The following is a 21,818-nucleotide window of genomic DNA, read 5'->3' as shown; positions in this document are numbered from 1 at the left end:
GAAAGCTAACTTTTAGCCTATGGAAATGTATAAATTGTGGTATTTTCATACTATGAAATGCTATTTGATAAGACTATGAATACACTCGATAACATAAATGAATCTCAAAAACCTGAACAAAAGTCAGTCACAGAGTACATACATATGATTTATATGATTTTCTATAAAAAGCAACACTTATCTATGACGATAAAAATCAAAACAAGTTACGTGGGGAGGGGTTAATTAGAAAGGGGCATGAGAAAATTTTCCGAAGCAATGGAAGTTTTATATCTTTATTAGGGTTGTAGTTACCAAATCTCAAATAATACATTTAAAATATGTGTACTTTATTGAATGAAAATTATACCTCGGCTTTTTAAAACAGTACTACTTAGTTATTGGATCCTAAAGTTAAGTGTACTCTACCACCATAGAAAGAATCTAATAAATCTTACTATTATTAAAAACCAATACATACAGCCAACAGAATGGTAGTTATCAGAAGGAAATGGGGGTTGAGGAGGGCAAAGTGGTTAAAGGAGAGCAAGTACATGATAACAGAAGGAAATCAGACTTCATTCAGGTGGTGAGCACACAACAGAATACGCAGATGTTGAATTATAATCTTGTACACCTGAAAATTATGTTATTAACCAATGTTACCCCGATAAACTTAATTTTTTTAAAAAAAGAGGCCCTTCCGAAAGCAGATATGAAGCTTTAATTCACTGTAGCTATTTCTCTGACCATACTCTATATTATATATAAACTTTTCTTACGTCTTCATGCAGATACACCTTTTATAAGACACAGTTTTTCTACCAAGTGCTGTGTACCATGCCACCATTCACTTAAGTAGTTAAGGGCATATTATAAATATCATCAGCCATTGGTTAAATATAAATACAGAAGTTGATATATATATATATATATATTAGAAAGTTTAATTTAAAAAAGTTTAAGAAAGGCTAAATATGATGAAAGGTTACACATATTCTTTAATTCTAGAGATAAGATCACTGTGACAACCAATTATAATAAAATCACAACTGCCTTCAGATGATTGTAGATTCAGATATCTAACATCCAATTATTTTTGTCTCAACAATGTGAACACCACACTGCATTTTCATTCTAGAAAGTAGACCAGCTTTCAGACTGCAGATCAAGTTTCTTGTGTAATAATGGCAATTATGTTCATCGTGACCACAGGAAACTAAATTTATATATACTGTACCATATAAAGATGAGACTTTATTACGAATATATTCTGAAACTCTTTATAGTGATCAAAAGAAATTAAAATAGCTTGAAAATGTGTTTTAATTGCTACTACAGTCTATATCTATTTCATTAAAAGAAAAAGCCTCTGTCAAAAAAAAAAAATTTAGAAATAAATATATAGTACAGCCTTTTCCCCCTCCAAAATGCTGCTTGGAAGAAAAGTTCCAAGCTAACAAAAAGAAAAAAAACAACACTCAAACAAAAAAAAAAATGGAGGGAAAAGAAGATCTCAGAAAACAAATATTCATAATGTTCTGAGCTGCAATCTTCCTGAGTCTATTTTTCAACAGGAACAAGTTCTGTAGTCAGTTCTACATTGCTGTAGTGTCCGGAGTCCTTAAAAATATAGCTCATATTCTACAGAAATCTGAAAAGACTCCTAAACAACCCTCAACTAATTACACAAGGGAAAGCTGATATTTTTTATTAAAATCTATATGAATATCGAACATAGTCAAAGTTATAACAGCGATGCTAGAGTAAGTGATGAAAATATATGTACAGCTATACACAGATCACCATTAAACACAGGAAAATGCCATTTGTTACATATCGATAAGTTCCCCAAAAGCCAATTTGAACATATTTACTTTTTTACTTCAATACAGCATTAGAAGAGACTGCAAATAATTACAGAGACTGCTGTAAATAACACTTGATTCTGTTAAGTATTCTATTAAGCATCAGACATGCAAAATAGTTACCTTTTAAAATTTCTCATGTACATATCTTAATATTTCTATTTATAAGCTACAATGTTTAAAGCATTTAGTAATTTTTAAAGCAAATATTTTAACTGCCTTATGTCTAAGTGGGAAAAATAAAACTTCCTCCTGTCTCAACACCCAATGGTGCAACTTACTCCCCAAATTGACATGTGAACTTATATATGTCATCCTTAAATGTCCAAATGATAGAAATCCTTATCACTATGAAATTAGAAGTACGACTTCCCAGCAGCACTCTCCCCGCCCCGCCCCCCACACGCACACATGTATAACATGCCAAGCCTTTGGGAATTACATAAGAGTGATATGCTGGTGGCTATCAATGACAATAGCTGAACATATCAGTCTCTTCTTTTTATTCTGAATCTTTTTATTCTGGATCTTTTTATTTCAAACTAAATAACCTTTTTCATTAATACAAACTAAAAAAAAATCTTTTTATTTAACATCAATATAAGAGTAGATAAAACTAAAATCCTTTATTTGTCTTCAAGTGTGGCAAAATAGAAAATGTTTCAATGACATTAGTAATTGAGTAGGGAAGGGAGTAGTTTGCTTTTCCATCTCGAAAATATTCCAAATAATCACAAACACAAATTCAGATTGCCTGATTCTTAGTCATCTGTGGTTTAAAGTGGATCTGAAAACCACTTCAGGTTAAACTAAATTTATATAAATAATGCACAGATTGTATATCTAGGAAATCATGCAATGAATGTTCTCGTGTACACTGGAATCTTAGTGATAGATGGGGCTTGCAGGTGTGAACTGTTGTTTCCTCCCTTTTACTAAGAGAACATGCCCAATAAAATCCTTGCTTTTGGCCTATTTGAGATCCTACTTGCCAGGTCATCCTGATTTTCTCAGACTGATACAAGAAGCCAGTGTCACAAGACATCTGCAATAAGAAACTGACTTGACTCAAGTGCAGGTGGTGTGAGGTCTGAGCCAGGCAGAATGAGACTCTCATGATCCCGCCACCCTGCTGCCAATTCAACTGGAGTTCTTGGCTAACTACAAGATGAACTGAGTAAATGTTTAGAATGACCCGCTGGAAATGCTTGTTATTTTAGTATCTTTAAAAAATCTACCTACCCTATAAATCAACTTCATTTGAGAGTCAACGGGGTAAGAAACGCACTATTCCTGGTTTTGATATGCCCCTATAACATGAGAATTGAACTGAACTACAATGATTGTAATGTCATCTCTGTACATCCGAGCCAGCTCTTCAGGAAGACTCAGCATTTTGGAGAGGCGCTCATGATCAACAGTCCCAAACTCATTGTTGCCCACAGCATGACGAATTAGATGGGTTGCCGCATTCTGATCCTCGAATACCGAGGACATTTTGGCTCTCCTCTCTGTTAAAAGGCCATGCATCTGTCCCAGAGTCACCTTGTAGCCACCAACAGCTATTGGTTGTTGGTGGTGCATGCCCGTTAGGTACTCACCCACGATCCTAACCACATCCTGCCTATGCATTGTCTCCCACAACCCATCAGTAGCCAACACCAGAAACTTATCCTGTGGCCTTAATCGGTGGTAAGTTACCTCTGGCTCAGCAGTGAGATAAGGAGGTGTGTAGTAATTAGGAGGGATAAACTTGGTATATTCATTGTCATTCAACTGGTCTGGGCCAGATTCTATCACTCTCTTTTGAAGGTCAATGCTCCATTTGAATTTTACATCTCCAAAAGCCCTAAAAGGCATCAGCAAGCCAAGTAGCCGATCCTGTTTCACCACACTCTTGGCCTCATTCTTTGGGTGTTCCAATTTCAGCCGTTCCAGTTCTCTTTCATTCTGAGCATTGTGGTCATTAGAGAGAGTGACTGCTGACCAAGAACCATCCTCTTCCTGCACACCTAGCATAGCTCTACTATCACCAGTATTGGCCACATGAAGGTCAACACCATCTACATGGGCCACACAAGCGGTGGCCCCAGAAAATGCCACTCTAAGCACCAGGTAGTTGAGGAAAGAATTGGGATCACCGACTTGAGCCTCCAAGGATATGTCATTATCAAGTCTTTTGAAAGCATTAATTAAAGCCTCCTTGACATCAATATCAGCTGACTCCCCAGTGTTGAGGTCTATAAGTTCTTGCCAGTAAGTCCTCAAGCTGTTGAAGTACAATTTGGATGCCTCCTTACTGAAGTAATCATTGGGGTGCTTGTGCCACTGAAGAATGGGTAGCAGTGCCCGACCGCTCTCCACTGCATTTTCAATCTCTAGCAAAGTCTCATGGGGTAACAAAGAGACAGCAATATAATAAAAGAGTCTTTCACTGACTGCTTGGGAACAAGCACAGCCTGCATGGCCATCAAACACCCCCAAAAGCATCCCTCTGGTCTGCAAGCAGGTTGCTGCACTTCTCCGGTCCTCGATGGGTGCATTTGCAGGTAGCTGATTGCTGTCAAATCCAAGGACAGAACTGACATTTTTGCCATCAAATTCTGGCACTTTGAAACTGTATTCATTTGCTTTCAGGATGCTGTTGACTTGTGGAGGTGTGAGGTAAAATTTCTGTGGTGTAGAAGCATATCTCCTTCCTTGGGTATATTGCCACCAATTCTCCTTTGGCCTGCAAAAGGTAGCATACGCCGGATGGGGCGTATATCTCAGGCGACTCTGAGGAATGTAAGGGGATGAGCAGCAGAGATGTTTGTGGTGGCAGTAACACGCAGTGCCATAGATTCTGCTCAGTTCACAGTTACGGATCAGAGGGAAAAACAGTTGAGTTGGTGCTGGCATGGCATCAGAGAACAGTGGCAGGCTGGAACTTCTGACTGGGATTCCTAGACCGCAAATTACACAGGTACATACACACACAAAAAGTTATATTTCAGATTACTTAATCTATTTTGCTTTTATAGCAAATATTTAGCAGGTTAAACTACATACTAAGCCCTGTGCTGAGGCACTGTATTTTATACTCATATCATATACTATTTCTACAGAGTATATTCGCTGAGCACCAAGTTCTCAATTCTTTATGGAGCTAGGATTGAACTGCAGTTCAGCTTTACTTCCGCCCCACTGCCCTCGATATTTCTTGTATAGCACAAACTATGCAGAATGTATGATAGGTTTGGCTAGGGATAGATGAGGAGATGAATGTTATATAACATTATGCAGTGACAGTCCAGCTAGCCACTCTTCGTTCTTCCTATCCTTAAAAAAGGCCTTGGATTTCCCATATTGCTCAGGGACTTCTCCCATTTATGAAGATCCAATTTCTAGATCTGTGGTCAATTGTTAGCATTTGATGACACAGGGCTATCACCAAAAAAGTATTAGGATGCATTCTCAACATAAGTATGTTCATAAACTATTTGTAAGTTATACACATATACTACTACTGTATAATATTCATTATAACATACACAAAAAATTTTACATAATGAATAAAAAATTCCAATAATATCTTCATACACCCCAGTGGATGGTCTGCAAAAAATGTTTTCTAGACCACTGCACCAATCTGATGGACTCAGGGACATAGGTCTGCCGCCAAATTGCCAATTAATCCTGTAAAAGCTGGTTCACCTCTTTGGGCCTCAATTTCCTAAGTTATAAGTGAACACATTAGAACAGATGCTATCTAAGGCCCCTTCTAGGATTCTATGCCTTTATAAGTGTTTGCTGAAGTGAGGCTTTCAAATAAAATGCAGGTTTCATTACCAGTTGTTTAATTTTACTGTGTCCTTCATGATTAAAAAAAAAAAGTTTAAGTATTCTAGCAGTTCCAAAACTTTATTTGTAACATAAACAGTTTCAGTGCTAGAATTTAATTTACTCGTTAGCATTTTCATCTGCTTATCAGCCAAAAGGAAAAGCTACAGGAAGATTATTTTCATGTATTATGGATCCCAAGTAGAATTTACCACTAGAATGTAAGAGAATATTTTCTTTTACATTTAAAAAAGGTATCTATCTGTCTTTGGGATAAAATAATAGTCTAAGAATCTTAAGGCTTGGATAAAAATGGTAGAGAATTATAATCATGAATAAAATTAAATCATATCACTCATTATATGACACTGAAAAGATTTTGCTGGGCATTTAATTGAAAATTTAATGAATGTTTACCAGTAACGCAGATAACTTATGCGAGAGAAATAATCTTTCTTCCTCAATAATATTTCCCTGAATTCTTGAGGTATTGTATTCATTTGGCCTATAAAGAAACAGACTTTGCAAATACTTTAAATAAGGAAATAAATGCAGTAAACAAAAAGAAATAAAGGGAACAAAACCAACTGAATCTTAGTATTGGCTATTCCTAAGGTTGAGCCCATTAAGGAACAAAAAATTTATAAATATCATGGAGTGTTAGCTATATATTGCATTACTTTTGCATACCCTCTTTTAAAGAGTAATTGGAGAAAAAGTGCTAAGTGGGATGTGGGAGAGCAGAGAAAACCAAAGAGAATAACTGACTCTTATTTGCTTCTGTAATAAGCACAGCATAAGGCAGTTATATAGGAGCAGGTTTGCAAGGGATAGAAAGTACCATTATTGTAACTGTACTAGTTAAAAAGGGATTTTTTTTACAAAATTGAAGACAAGAATAAGCAATAAAAGGTAAAATTAGAATTCTGGAAATAAGATCAATAACTATTCTAAAATGCAGTAATGAAATATAGAAATTCCAGAAGAACAGGTAGCTATCAAGACTAACCACCTAAATAACAGTACTTCACATGGAACCTGAAAGTCATCCAGAGGTTAAGTGTACATGACTGAGCCAGGAGATGTGCTCAAATGTTGGGCCACATGATACTGGCTTCCAGACATAAACCATATCTTGTTAGGTTTGCATGCAGAAAGCACATTAACTCATTTCATGCTCTGTACAAAGATTTTTCTATTACTAAAAATGTAAACAGATGCCAATCTTAAAAAAAAAGGAAGAAGAAATTTTCTCCATAAGTTTATATTTGTGCTTACTTTAAAACTCAAGAATCCTATAGGGAAAAAAAAGTGTGCTTCTGGAGTGTAGTTTGAATCAAAAGTACTATGTGTCTGCGCATGTGCGTTTGTGTATAAATTTCAAAGTAGGGATTTGATAGATGTATAACAGGGTTTTCTTACATAATGTCTAATCGAGAAATAACAAGCCAGGAAATCTGCACTTTTCTTAAAACCTTTTGCTTTGAAATTTTTTCTGCTTCTGTAGTTGATTGCCAAATGAATTAAATATCGTGTGGCAAAAACAAACAAACAAACAAACAAACAAAAAAACCTAATGATTCATACAGCAAATGCTTTGAATAACATATACATGCAAACAGAAAGCACTTAAATGTTCAAATAATATACTACATTTTACCTTCAAAGCAAAAGTTCTCAAAATTGAAAACAAAAAGCAGAGAGTGAATTTTATCAACTGTATCTTTCAGTTATTATATGAACTGAGACTGTATCTCAATCTCTCAACTCTCAACATGGCATCAAAAGACACATTCTTAGGAAAGCTGAAATTTGTGAAAACCACATTCTGTGATTAATAAGCATCCTATCTTCACCAGTACAGGTCATATATTCTCACCATCTAACCAGATAGATACCCTTAGCTGTCTAAGTACTTTCAAATGTTTCCAGTAACCACTCTGAGTATCTTTCTGAATATTCTGTGATTCAACAACAAAATCATGAAAACAAAACTTTTGTTAACTATCTTGCTAAATTAATGGAAGTAGAAAACTCTTGATTGGGCCAAAAACAGCAACAAGGTGCAGTTGTTAGTCAACTGGAGTTGTGTCAAAATTTCAAGTTATTTTTGACTACGTTCTCACTGAAAAGTTTCTATCCCATGATTCAGACAGAGCCATGTTATATGCAGCATCTTCATCCTAGAATTTGGCTGATTTTGCCAATGACTAATAAAGAAAGATGCACTGCGACCCGACACGGGAGTGAAACCCATTCTCACTGATGTGCTCTTCAGAGCCTATGCCAAGAAAAGATTCCACTTCATCGGTAAACCCATAGAACAAATTAGTTATTAGATGCTGTTACTGCACAGACTCTAGAGCTCTTTCGCTTTGCAAAGCTTTTGGTGTAAACGAAAAAAACATGATATACTAGTCATTAAATGGGTCAGAACCTCAGTTAAGGTAATCTGACCGCATTAAATACCCTGCATAAAGACTAAGATTTTTCAGCATTTTCTGGAAATGCCTATTTCGCAGCTCCCATTGTATTTACACGAACGAAGAAACAGGTTTCCTTCCAAAGACTCAGAAGCTCCAAGCCAACACTTGTTTGATTAGTTTCCTTTGTTCCTAGCTGAAAATTGCACTCACCAAGGCATCCATCCAAGAAGCCTTTGTCCCCTTTTTCTATCTACTTTGCCCTTAATTCCAAGCCGACCCACCTGAAACTATTCACACATAAAATCAGTCACCATCCTTCCTGGGTACCCAACGCAGGTCTTTATGTGAATACCTACCAATTCGTCTGGGCCCGGGACACACACACATTCTCCTGTCATCACAACACGGAGCCGACAACATCCACAACCCGCGCGGCCAGCAGCGGCGACAGCAACACCGGCCCATTGAAAGCAATGCAGAGATGCTCATTAGAGGCGGCGGGGAAGGCGGGAGCGGAGGGGCGAGGTCTCAAACTAGCCTAGTGAATGGGGGCTGGGTTGGGGGGAGGGAAGAGGACAGAGGGAGAAACGGGTGGGGGAGAAGGAAAGCAAACCAACCAACCCACCCACCTACCCACCCACCCCCCGAGAAAAGTAGAGCCACAGCCCAAGGCAGCAGGGCCCCAGACGCGAGCAAGGGAGCGCCCCAGAACCATCCCCTCCATCCGGCCCCTGCGCTAAGTCCACAGGCGTGCCGCATCCTCCGCCCGCTGCGGGCCCCACCTGGCCCCACACGCCGACGGCTTCGGTCCAGACCAGAGGCGGCCCAGGGTGGGCTGCCTGTGGGGTCACCCGAGACTCCTGAGTGTGTCACGGGGAACCCTCGGACAGAGACAACAAACCGCCTGCGCCACACCTTCCGGGAGCTCACCCTCCGGCAGGTCCCATAGGCGCTGACAGCCGGCGCAATGGGGTGGCTCCTATCAAAGCCTAGCGCTGCCACGCCACCCTGCCCGCCGCCTCCAGGCCCGCGCGCACCTGGCGCCTGGGGGCTTGTCCCCACCGCGCCCCAGCCGCCGCCCGACCACCCGCTGTCTGCACGCCCGCGGCCGCCTCATCCCAGGCGCGGCGCCCCCTCACAACTCTAGGCGGGTGGAGGAGGATTCGGACCGGCTGGCTCGGGGCCGGGAGCAGGGAATACGAACCGGGCACGGCAAGGGAGGAGCCACTTCTTCCCAACGAGGAGGCGGCTGCGGCGGCTGCACCACCCGCGCTCTTTCCGCACTGTCGCGCGCAACTCCCTGGAGCGCGACCCCGCGCCCCGAGCCAGCTCACCCCTCACCACCCCCGCCGCGCGGGGTAGCCACCCTGTCTCGCCCACACGTTCCGGCCCGGTGCTTCCTGTCTCCTGATTGGCTGCCGCAGAGGCGAGGAGGCGGGGAAGAGAGCGGCTGGCTGCTGGGGTGCAGGGACGGAAGAGCTGTAAGCTCCCCGCCAGCTTTGTGGCGTCACAAGGGTCAGACAATCCCTTCCATTCGGCACGAGCCACTCATTGGTTCCAAGGGCACGCCTCACGTGACAGAGCCCGGAGGTGCGGTGGAAGGTGGGGCTGCGCGGCGCTGTGGCTCAGGGACCTGCGGGGCTGTCAGGCAAAGACGAGGTTGGTGGGGGGTTGTCGGGAGCCAGATAGGGGGAAGCACCGGGGCCGGCCCCAGCAGCCCACCGCAGGTGGGGCGCCGGCCACCAGCTGCTCCCTGCCAAGCGGGCTTTCGCGAATGCCTGGCACCTCGGCAGGGCACCGGCCGTGCTTCCCGCGCGCCTCGCTAGTGTGCTCAGGCTTCTAGCGGTAGGCTGTGGGGGCGGCTCCCCGCCCAACCGGAAACTAAGTTCCCTGCCGCCCCACGGTAGAATCTAAGGCACAGCATCCCAAGAGTGTTGCCCCATTCATTCGATATTTTTGGACACCTCTCAGGTCCTGGCGCGGGGAGCAGAGGGCGGGAGCGTGTCTAAACTACAGCAAGAGGAAGTAGTGATGAAGGAATTCTTTCCCTTGTAGGTGTGTGCTTATGTTCTCCGAATGGCTTTGAAATAAGTATTGTGTCGTTTGCCCTGAATAGTTAAAAGGGGGTAGAATTAGCTTTCAGAAGTGGGAAGAGCACTCGACTTGGAATCACAAGATCTTAATCCAAGTCATTTCCGCTTTATGAGACTTAGTTTCCGCTTCTGTGAGATGAGGTTAGATTTAGGGAGGCGTTTGCACTCTGTGGTTAAAGGAAAGACATCTCAAGGGCTTTTTCACTTGCCTCCTTCCACACATTTCCCCTCTTCAAGTGAACTGAGTCATTGATACTAAGTTCTAGAAACTTCACACACTGAGTTTACTTTGATTTATTAAACGTATTTGCCAACAGCGAAGTTCACAAAGTGATGTGGTCTGGTATAAACACTCATCTTACCAGTATTGTGGAGTTTTATTTTTATTAATCTTATATAATCTGATTTTTATGTATTCAAGGAAGAACAGAAAACAGTGCTAAAAACTGGTTCTTCATTGACCCCCAGATCTTTCCAGCTTCCTCTTGTCTCTAAATAAATGAGAGGAGGGCCTTTTTGTCCATCCCCAGGTTTTCTGTTGAACTCTTGTGGCTGGCTACTCTATGTGGCCTTCATCCCAGTTTACACGGGTCCATCTACCTCATTTCTACTTTCTACTCTTTCTACTTCTCAAATGAACTTCCCATAAATTTGTCTTCTTCATTGTCCTTTTTTCTCTTGAGTGTTTGATTTATGTATCTGACTTTCTCGTGTCTCATAGAGGCAGTATATGGTTGATATATTGTTAGAGCGTAGCTGGAGCCAGATTGCTATGGTTCCAACCTCATCTCTGCAGTTTATTGTTTGGTCTTGGGCAACTTCCTTCTGGCTCAGTTCTCTCATATGGATGATAAGAATAAAAATAGTAACAGGGTTTCATTAAGTGAGTTTATATAAATATCTGTCATGCTAAGAAAGTACAAAGCAGGAGGTAGTAATATTATAGACATGTGTCCAGGTCATTGTGTCTCTTAGATTAAGGACTCCTAGAGAGTAGGAGACCCACACCACCAAGTGAAATCTGTTATCAGATATTAATACTGGACAGTCTTAGAACCTGATGATATCAATTTAATTTACATAAGAAGTGTCACTGCCCTACTCTGCAGACATGGAGACTAGTTAACTAAAGCTAAGAATGGATTATTATTTTAAGAGTTTCTGCCTGCGGACTCAGAAATGATGTTATTTATACTAGGCTTGTCTCTTGTCTATAAACTTTTTCATAATGATTGCAGAAATAGAGTAATGGTACTCCAGAATGTATGCAGTTATCCTTCAGTATCCTCAGGGGATTAATTCCAGACACCCTACATCCCCTGTGGATTCCAAAATCTCAGGATGCTCAAGTCTCTTATATAAAGAGAACTGCATACAGTCAGCACTCTGCATTTACAGATTCTGCAGATGAAAAATACTCTTCAATACACTGTTGGTTGAATCCGCGAATGCAAAACCCATGGATCCAGAGCGCTGACTGTGCAACTTTGTCAATGGCCTCTTTGAAGTTGTCACCTTGGTAACATGTACCTTATGCCACACCAACATTGTCATTATTCAGAGCACTTTTAAAATTATCTTTACAAATATTTTTGGATCTGCACAGGAAACTCTAACTTGTTTTACTATAACTAGCACCTTGGTTTTTATACCAAAATAGTATTGATTCCTCCATCTTAAGAATCTTGGTTCTGAAAGACCTGGCTGTTTCTGAAAATAAGAGTCACTCTCAAATATCTGGTATTTGCTACCACTAAATATAGTCAAAATAATTTGTCATGAGTATTGAAGACAATGCCAAGGTATTTCTGGAATCAGAATAAAGGCTCCCCAAAGTAATAACTTTGAAATACTCATTTAGAGGTGTAAGTTTTGTTATTTAATTGCAAAGTTGTATGATTCCATAATATGTATATTATAAATAAAGTCCTAGTTCTGCAGAGACTATAACTGCTTGTACCACCTGGGGATGGGGGTGGGGGTGTGTGATTCTTTAACATCTCAACCTTGTCTTCCTCTGGCCTGGCTTCCTCTCTTTAGTTGGTGCTCTGTTTCACCACCCAATAGGCTTGCTTAAAAAGGACTGTTTGTCATCACATGGCCATCTGGCCAGGGCTGCAGCAAGACCTTGGGTTTGCTGCTCTGTCCCCAGAACACCTGTTCACACTTCAGCATTGGAAGGTATAGAAAAGTAGCACTGAAAAATCCCAAGATTGTTGTAGAGAAGAGCAGGCAAGGAGAGAGAAAGGGGCTTCAAAAATAGTATGGTTCAAAGAAAACACTGTGCAAAAATGCCTATTTTGTCTACACACGTGCTTTCTGTGTTAAAATGCAAAGACAGTTCCTGAATAAGACCATGAGCACGGAGTCATTTTCTTGCCCTAGAATAAACTTGGAAATGAGCAAGTGCTTAACCATTTCTGTCTGCTGTTTTTGTGGGTAGGTGATAAAACCCTTGGGGATATTGTTAGCTGTGACAACATGGAGATGGTCCAGAAAGTTTAAAATAGACCTGCATGTAGATTTGACATACTGCCTGCCTGATGGTTAGTGACTTCATTATGGCCTTTGCAAAAGTTAGCAATTAGAGGGAAGTGAGGCTGGCCTACCACACTCCTCTTTAGCTTCTGCTTCCCAACAGATATTGGATACGACATCAGCAAGTAATTATAAAGTATTTAAGTGATAGGTTCCTGTTTTATTACCATCCCAGTGATGATTGTTACTTTTTTGAAACTTAAGGTACTTGGAGCCTGCACTGAGAATGACAAATCATTTATAAGAAAGAAACAATAGGTATTCTAGCTCATCTCTTGTGGGCCAGAGGCTGCGTTAGTGCTTTCACATTTGTCTCATTTAATATTTTTAAAGTAATCTGTTCTCAGAATTCATAAGATAACTTTTGTTCAAGGGGAAAAAATAAGCTTTATTTACTTGCTAGTGGGGTGTATCATCAAATGCTAAGGAAGACATGCATGGGGGTGGTATTTCTAGCCATTGGGTATTCTGGCAAGGTTAATTTTCAGTGTAATTCTGTAAATAGACTCCCCCAAATGCAGAGGGTAAAAGGTGAAAGAAGGCCTTCAGGGAAACCAAGTTATTGGGGTGGGTCTAGAGCACTTTTTACAATAAGTGCCAGGTCATGGGCGCCTCTGAAGCAGGTGATGCCAATCAGGAGACTTCAGCAGGGCCCCCTATGCTATGAAATCAAAAAGAAACACTTCTTAAAAACTAACATTCCTTGTTTACCTGTACACTTTAACTACTAGTGTGTGTGTGTGTGTGTGTGTGTGTGTGTGTGTGTGTTTGTGTATGTTTGTGTATGCTTCTCAAGGACAGGAATCATGTCTCTTTTGTGCACTGATATAAACCCATGGCTTGGCATATAGAGAGGACTAACAGGCCGTGAGTGCTTTATTCCACCCTTGTTCTAAGTGCATTGCCTTAGTATATCCTCATAATACTCATGAGTTAGGTGTTATTCTTATATCCATTTCACAGGGGAGGAAATAGTCTCAGGGTGAGTTGCCCCAGAATCACATAAGTAGGAAGCAGAAGAACCATTTGCCCTAAGGCACTATGTTATAGTGACTACTACACACTGAATAATGAATGAACTCATTACAAATGACAAAAGGGGCATATTGCAATAGCTGAGTGCTTTGTGATAATTAAAGAATTGTAGAAAGAAAGTTTCACATTTTCATTATGGATTTGAGGGCAAACTATATTCTTGTAATTGCAGAATTTCCACCCAGGCTTATTGTGTCTGTGACCAACAATACATTTTGCACAGCTCAATGAGTGTATCACCACTGACTGACCACTCTTGGCAGAGTCCTACAGGGTTTGGTTATGTTTTTTCCAGAAAAACTAGTTGTTGGCTATAAAAGCTTATTTTCCTTAGAAACCAGATATTATAAATATCTGTAGATAAATACCTGATGTAGTCAATTCACGTGCTAGTAATAAACTATAGTTGGTTGTATGATACAAAACAATCTGTTTAAAGCTAGGGATTATGTTTATTTTAGAGTGTTTTATTTTTAAGCAGTCTCAATGGAAGAGAGAAAAGTTTGAGAGAAAGAAGATAAAAATTAAAGAGGAATGTTAATAATAGTTACTGAGTTATATATCCAGTTTCTGTTAGGAACAATAAGCTCTGGATGTCTAATCAGAATATTTAGAGTATTAATCAGGCACAATATCTGGGTTGTGATTTTATCCCTACTTAAGGCATCATGGTTTTGTGAAATGAGTATGAATTGGAGTCAGATCTGAGTTCAAATCCTAGCTCTGCTTCTTACTAGCTGGGTAATCTTTCCAGATTTACCCAGTAGCCTCAATGTTTTCAAAATTGAAGATGTGTTATTAGGATTAATGATAATTAAATGAAAATGCCAAATGATGGCTGGCATATAGTACCAAGTGGTAACACCTAAATGAGTCCCCTAAATGGTCGCTATACCAATACCACAAATTTAGTGGCTTCAAATGATACACATAACTTACAGTTTGGAGGTCAGAAGTCAGACATGGGTCTCAATAGGCTAAAATCAGGGTGTCGGCAGAGCTTCATCTTGTTCTGGAGGCTTTAGGGGAGAATCTGGGGGTTTTTATTGCCTTAACCAGATGAGAAGCTGCCCACTTTCCTTGCTCATGGCTCCTTTCTCCATATTCAAACCTAGCAATGTAGCATCAACAGATCACTCTCTGACTCTGATCTCTTCTGCTTTCCTTTCTAAAGAACCCTGTGATTGCATTAGGTAGGCTGTGATAATCCAGGATAACCTTTTTATTTTGAAGTCAGCTGATTAGCAACCCTAATTCCACCTGTTAATTTAGCAAATTTACAGGTTCTGGGGATTAGGGTGTAGATATCTTTTAGGGAGGGACATTCTGCTTACCACAGTGCTTTTCTGCCTTAACACTGTTCATTCATTCATATACTTATTTTGAGAAAATATGAATAACATGAATAATATGAAAACAAATAATAAAAGTATCTTTACCCCAAAGAAAACTTATGGGTAGAGAGCTTAGATATAAAAAATAAAAAATTAACAGACAATGCAAGACAGTATGCAACAAGCCCCAGTATGAGCCATTTGAGTTTGTGCTACAGGATTTTGGAGGACAGAGGTGGTGTCGTGCGTTCTAGGTTTTACAGTATAGAAAGGCCCAGAGAAGAGAAGGAACGAATCCTAGTAGAAGAGCCGTGTTGGATGAAGAACGGGAGTTAGGGGTGAGACAAGAGGCGGGGTCTTGATTTCCTTTAGTTTGGACCAGGTTGACACTTGACTAAGTCGTTATGAAAGGAGAGAAAAAGTATTCTGACAGTCATATCTATCAGGCTAGATTGGGAATGACTGTCGACCTTGCCGAATTGTGTCCCTCTTCAAATTCTTTATGTTGAAATCCCAATTCCCAGTGTGATGGTATGGGGAGGTAGGGCCTTTCGGAGGTTATTAGGTTTAGATGAAGTCTTGAAAATAGGGCCCTCGTGTTGAGACTACTGCTATTATAAGAAGAGACACAGGAAAGTTGCCCTGCCCCCTTATGCAAGGATGTATAAGAGAAGGGGGCTGTCTGCAAGCCAGGAAAAAGCACCCTCACCAGGGAACAGAAGTGACCAGTACCTTGCTCTTCAACTTTTTGGTCTCCGAAACAGAAAAATAAATGTCGGTAGTTTGTTTAAGCCATCCAGGCTATCGTATTTTGTTATGGCAGCCTGAACTGGCTAAGACAGGACTGTTACCTAAATCTGGGAGTGAAGAGTTACAAGTCTGAGCTAGGCAATGGAAGCGATATTATAAAGAAGGGAACAGGCAGAAAAGACATTACTAAAAACATCAGGACTTGGTGACTAGGAAAGTAAGAAAGGGTAAAAAGGAAGGGGTATTAAAGAGGCCCCAAATTTTGTGCTTGGATGACCATGAGGGTGAACATTTATGTCCACTGGGGTTCTTATCGACTTTGAAGGAGTATGGGGGAAATATTTGGAATATCTAGGATTTTCCAAAACTTTCCATTAAGTTCATGGCTGAAAATTGGCTGTTCTTAATTTTTGTGAGGCTGGAAAGTGAACAGTATTAGCCTGGGAAGGGCAATTAATTTTTAGAGATGAGCTATAATACTGGTAATACTGTGCCTCAACTGGTAGTAGTAACAGCAGGTACTATTATGTGAGAGCCCAATATGGGCCTGTGGTATGAGACACCATGCATGTATCTATGGGTGCAAAGGCCTCAACTGTACTCTACATGGGATCTGCTTTAGGGCAGAGCCCAAGGAGATTCTCCTCCATGTTAGTACTAAGGATAATCATATGTCTCTTTTAAGTAATTGGGTTTTATTTTTTTAATTGTTGGACTCTGAACTGAATAAATAACTGACTGTGTCTGTGTGTGGGTGGAGGAGGTTGGAGTTATTACCAAAAGTTTCAGAGCTAGAACTGTGGCATAGTTACAGGGTTGTGTGATGTATTATTTTTAGCCTTCCTCCCATTTTTTCTTTTTTTATATCCCACCTTTGTTTTTCTATCCTCTTTTAATTTATGCTGTCCTATATTTTATGCATTCCTGAAAGTAGTCATAAATTCATTCTGGAATGAAGGTGAACAAGTATAAATATGTTCCTATTTACGTTAGTCTCCACCTTATAAATGAGGAAGCAGAGATTCACTCTCTCTAATTTAGCAAGATCACAGTGGGTATATTACTTGTCTATCGCTGAGTAACAAATCGCCCCCAAAATAAGCAGTTTAAAACAATAAACATTTTCTCGGTTTCTGAGAGTCAGGAGTCTAGAAGCAGTGTAGCTGGGTAGTTCTGGCTGAGGTCTGATGAGGCTGCGGCCAAACTGTCACCTGTGTCTGCTGTTAGAAGGCTTCCCTGGGGCTGAAAATTCTACTTCCAGCACATTCCCATGTCCGTGGACAGAACATTTCAGTTCCTTGCTGCCTGAGTGTCCTATAGGTTTTCTCACAACACAGGAGCTGGTTTTCCTCAAAGCACGTGATCTGAGAGAGACACTGATGGAAGCTCCAATGTCTTTTATACCTTAATCTCAGAAGTATCATGTAATCACTTCTGTATTATCCTATTGGTCACACAAACTAACCCTAGTGAATTTGGAAGGGAACGCCACCAGGGCATGAATGCCAGGGGTGGGGGATCATTAGAGGCCATCTTGGAGGCTGCAGACCACAATAAGTAATGTAGATGAGCCTGCATGTTGATGGTTTTACAAAAGCATTGAATTCAAACTTGCACAAGTTCAGTCCCCAGAGCTGTTTCTGTTTCTTTCATCTTGAAGATTGAGTGAATGAGCACGAACAATTCCCAAAGCTGCCATAGTTTCATCCAAAAAACTTTGTGTAGCTTCATAGCTCTATTTAATCACTACTAAAAGTAAATACAAGACAACTCTAACTTTCAGATAATTTAATTAACTTTTTGATACCACTAAGAAATTAAAATAATGGCTACCATACTATATATTTACATTCTCTGAATTTGGTAGTGCAAAAAATAATTATAATTTCAATTTACTTTTTCTGTTCTTCATGGGAGATATATGTGTATAAAGGATAAAAGTTTTTTTGTGATTCTGGTTCTCATAAGATTTCACCCCTCATTTGTCAATGTATTGAGAAAATCCATAAAGATATTTTTATGAAACATATTTTACCACATAGCTGAACTATAGCCAGATTTTGTCAGGGAAATACATTAGGACATGGTGTTTTCCTGGATTCAGGGAACTGCAGGCCCAGTGTTCAGTCATCAGATCACAGATCCATGACTTACCAATAAACCACCTGGATAAATAAACACAGAGAATCTCATTTCCTGCTGGCTGTTCCCTACCTTTTGATGATTCTCACTCTTTTCTGCATCCGGAAATCCCATTTTCATTTGGAGTATGTATAAATCGATGTCATTGTTCATGTTTAAACACAACTCAGCTAAAAAAGTTTCTAAGCCGAGGTTATTTTTGAGAACAATGGTGCTGACTAGTTATTTCAACTTCAGTTTAAATTTGCAAGTCATTGCTGTGTGCCAGTGGTATTAGAATTGTTACTGGAGGGTGGGGTCCTCTCCCAGCATGTTTGTCCAGGTTCTTGATGTCTCGCAGAAAGAATTGAGCAAGACACCAAAGTACAGCAGAAAAGAAAAGTTTTATTAGAAGAGAAAGTACACTTCCAGAAGTGGAAGTGGGCCTGAGTGAGAGAAATGTGACTCAAAAGGCTTGGTAACAAAGCCTCCAGGGGTGTTTATCCCTGTTTTCTGTGGGCGGTTACTTTTCTTAGAGGAGTGAGCTTCCTTGGTTGACAACTAAAATTGACAAGACTCGGTGATTTATCATTTTGCTTTCTGCGCATGTTTGTTCCCAGAATTCAATCTGTTATAATGATATTAATGAACTTCTGGGCATATGCATCGTAGTATAATGATGGTATAATGAAACTTAGGCTAGTTGAAGGTTGTTGGGGTCTTGCCTGGCTTAAACTGGTACCTAAATCTCTGCCTACTGGTTTCTTTGAGTAAAAGTAAATGTGTTCTGGCTTGCTTAATTGTGGGCTAATTAGGGCGGACCCTTTCTAAGATAGGATGACCTCACTGTCTTTGCAGGCAGACCCGAAACCCCCTAACTTTCCTGTCTACCTCTTTTCTAAGAGCCATGAACCCCCTTATTATGAGTATGGATGTTGAAGGATGGGAGGTCTCTTCCATATCTGGTTCCTGCTGAGAATGGCCATAGTCCCTGCCTACAGGGGTTTCATGGGGCTCTTTCCCTTTCTGCCTCAGTCAGGTTGGGGTCTTGGGTTTCCTGCTGAAGTGCCACCTCAGTCCCTAGACAAGGAAACTCATTATTTAAATCATACGTCTATAATTTCTATTATTGATTTGCCTATTAAGTGAGTAAAGGGAAACAGGCTTGGTTAATTCGTTTCTTAAAGAGTAAAAAGAAAGACTTTTGGCTTAAAGTCCGCCCCGCCCCCCACTCTAAGGGCCCTGCCTGGCTTAACATCATTTCTGCTTAACAAGGGGTTGATGACCCTTATCAGTAGCCAGAGGATCTGAGTCCCTAGGGCAATTACCAAGATTTGAGGGAGAGAACCTTTTTCCAAAGAAAGGGGGGAAGAAAACTTAACTAGGTTTACTAAAAAGATTAACTTTGTAAGAGATGTCCCATTTCATTTCCTGCTAAAAGATTAAGAATTTACAAGTGATGTTCCATCTCAATTTAATTTCCTGCTAAAACATTAAGAATTTCACAAATGACGTCCTGTCTCAGAATGTTTTTATAACTTTCTTTATATGTCTGGGACCTCCCTCCACGGTCCACTGTCTAATGTGGTATGTCATTTTACAAATACAATCATCAGTTTTATCTCAGGATAGGACTTACTCTTTGCATTTGACTCACGTACAAATTAATTTGATAAGTACACTTAGAACATTTGCTGTGTTTCTAGGCTTTGCTCTATGTTCTGTGGATGGATAAAAGGGTTAAGAAAATCTTTATGCCTTTAAGAACTTGTTGTCTAGCTGCTAGATAAACATTAACAGAAATAATAATGAAACCAAATGCTATAACGGAAGTATTTACAAAATGCTTTAGTAGAAAGGAGAAGGGGATTATTTCTGCCTCATGGTGAATACAGAAGATATGGAGATATTAAGAAAGACTTCTCTTAGATCAGTGGTCTCCAGATGTAGGCCCCAGGACCAGTGGTAGTTTCTAATAGAATTTTCACTGACTTGTGGCAGAGTTGGGGGCGGGGGGCGAAGAACAAGATGGGTTTTTTTCTATGAATAAACTGAATTCCAGAAACTACCTTTACGACTTAAAAAAAAAATTCTTTAGTCTGAAATTATGTACTTACATTTTTTTCTGTTACTGTTATGGGCGGACAATTTTCCAGTAAGCCAGTATTAAATATTTACTTCTAATTCTGTTAACCAGGTTGTGGCGATCTGCTCAGAGATGTGCTGGTGGCCATATAAACTGCCTCTTCTGGGAGCTCGGGGCTGATCTCTTCTAACCCTGCTTGGTAGAGAGTCAGTCCCCAGCTGGCTAATAAAGGCTCACAATTCATCTCGATTGGCTCCGTGGGTCTTGGATTTGATCACACCACAACATTACCTTGTCCCTTAAGAAGTCATAATGATAATATGTATTAGTATTTTTTTTTAATTGCAAAGTAAAACTTGTCAACCTCCAATCAGTCTGCATTTTCATTCATTTGTGGGTCCTTGAAATCCCAAAGTTTGGCACCCTTATTTAAATGGTTGCGTTTAAGCTGTAGTGGGAAGAGAGATGCTCCTGTATAAAGTAGTTCCTGCTATTTGCCTGTCAGCAGTTTAATCACATCTATTTTAAGGGGAAATTAATTTGCGAGAAAGAAAAAATAGATGCTTGCTTTTTAAAACTGGTTTTGAATATTTTTGTATATGTCTGGGGAAGTGTGGGGGAAGGTGGATCTAAGAGAAAACCTGTGCCCGTAGTGGTACAGAATATGAACTGTAGTTTGGGAGAGCTGCTGCTGCCAGAAAGAACTGCCCTGCCCCCAGTAAAATCTTAGAAAATTTAAATAAAATTAGGCTTGATGAATGTAAACCTCCTACTTCTTTCTAAGCCTTAGGTTAAAAAATAAAGGGGAGGGGAGGTCTTTCCCCCTCCCCCACTGTTGATTTTTCTCAAGCGGACGAAAGAAACAGTGAGCCATTGGATCTGTGAGTCTAAGCAAGTCAGTGGTAATATTTAATATGTCCACACTGAAGGCTGGCTGTGCCCAGTGTCCCTTGTACATCTCTTCTACAGTAGCAAAGCTTTTTTTCTTTCTGCCTCTCAGGAATTGAACTATATCCATAAATTTAGGGATGTTTCATGTCTGAAGAGGTATTCAAGGAGAATGAGAGAGATGATATAAGAAATGAATAATATCAAAAGATGTTTAACAACAGTAAAGGAATTCTCCTATTCGAACTCTGGGGCAGAGATCTTATAGGAGTTATCTCCCCTCAGTTCCTCCTAGCATAAGTACTTTAAGAAATGATCAAAGATTTCCTTGAAAACTTGGCAGACGACGCTTTTAAATAACCGATGCTTTTAAATAACCGGCTCTCAATCTACTGTGTACTTGGAAACTATCCCTGTGAATGGTAAAGTAAGAGGTCTCCAAGATCATATATGCTCTGTTCATTTCCTTGCTTGACACCTTGCCATCAAATCACAACCTTGCTAAGTCTCAGTTTCCTCTTATCTACAGTGGGAATAATAGTTGTTACTCCATAGAACTGTTGTAAACAAAAGTAATAAGCATGCAGCAAGGACAAAGTACTATTCTTATATTTTAATTTTTATTATTGTTATTTTCTTCTAGGAGTGTAAAAGTGAAAAATTCTCCTGTAAACTAGTCCCAAGGACAAGACAGGAAGTAATATCTTCAGGCGTCAGCTCCCAAGAAAAAAGACAACATTGCCTCGGGGGTGCACATAACAAAATTATCTACCAGGCCCCTTTTGCTACAAGATTTAGGATTCCCCCTGAAACAATATATCTTTGTGCTGAAAGCTAACAGCCATCTTCTGCTTTTTGTAATCTGCTTGCTTGCTTGA

General features: G+C 40.1%; 1 protein-coding gene and 1 long non-coding RNA gene across 6 annotated transcripts; one reads left to right on the top strand and one right to left on the bottom strand.

Annotated features, from left to right (window-relative positions):
* Positions 1–261: 261 nt before the first annotated feature.
* Positions 262–9,527, bottom strand: PDP1 (pyruvate dehyrogenase phosphatase catalytic subunit 1). Of its 5 annotated transcripts, none has more exons than XM_016129478.2 (3): positions 9,300–9,527; positions 8,452–8,486; positions 262–4,792 (listed from the first exon to the last, which is right to left on the bottom strand). In XM_016129478.2, exons 2-3 carry the CDS (start codon positions 8,480–8,482, stop codon positions 3,135–3,137), a joined length of 1,689 nt encoding a protein of 562 aa, XP_015984964.1. In that variant the 5' UTR covers positions 8,483–8,486; positions 9,300–9,527; the 3' UTR covers positions 262–3,134. The 5 variants fall into 5 exon arrangements, with proteins under 5 accessions (XP_015984964.1, XP_015984956.1, XP_015984973.1 ...); XM_016129470.2 differs by lacking the exon at positions 9,300–9,527 and adding an exon at positions 9,026–9,044; XM_016129487.2 differs by lacking the exon at positions 9,300–9,527 and adding an exon at positions 8,878–9,004.
* Positions 9,528–9,544: 17 nt separating this feature from the next.
* Positions 9,545–21,664, top strand: LOC118611992. The gene is made up of 2 exons (XR_004954615.1): positions 9,545–9,754; positions 21,584–21,664. It is a non-coding gene; the product is annotated as an uncharacterized LOC118611992 (long non-coding RNA).
* The last annotated feature ends 154 nt before the right edge of the window (positions 21,665–21,818 follow it).

This window comes from Rousettus aegyptiacus, unplaced genomic scaffold (assembly GCF_014176215.1).
Source record: "Rousettus aegyptiacus isolate mRouAeg1 unplaced genomic scaffold, mRouAeg1.p scaffold_m13_p_15, whole genome shotgun sequence".
NCBI lineage: Eukaryota > Metazoa > Chordata > Mammalia > Chiroptera > Pteropodidae > Rousettus > Rousettus aegyptiacus.
Note: the sequence above shows the minus strand (reverse complement) of the source record. Positions and strands in the feature narration are given on the sequence as shown.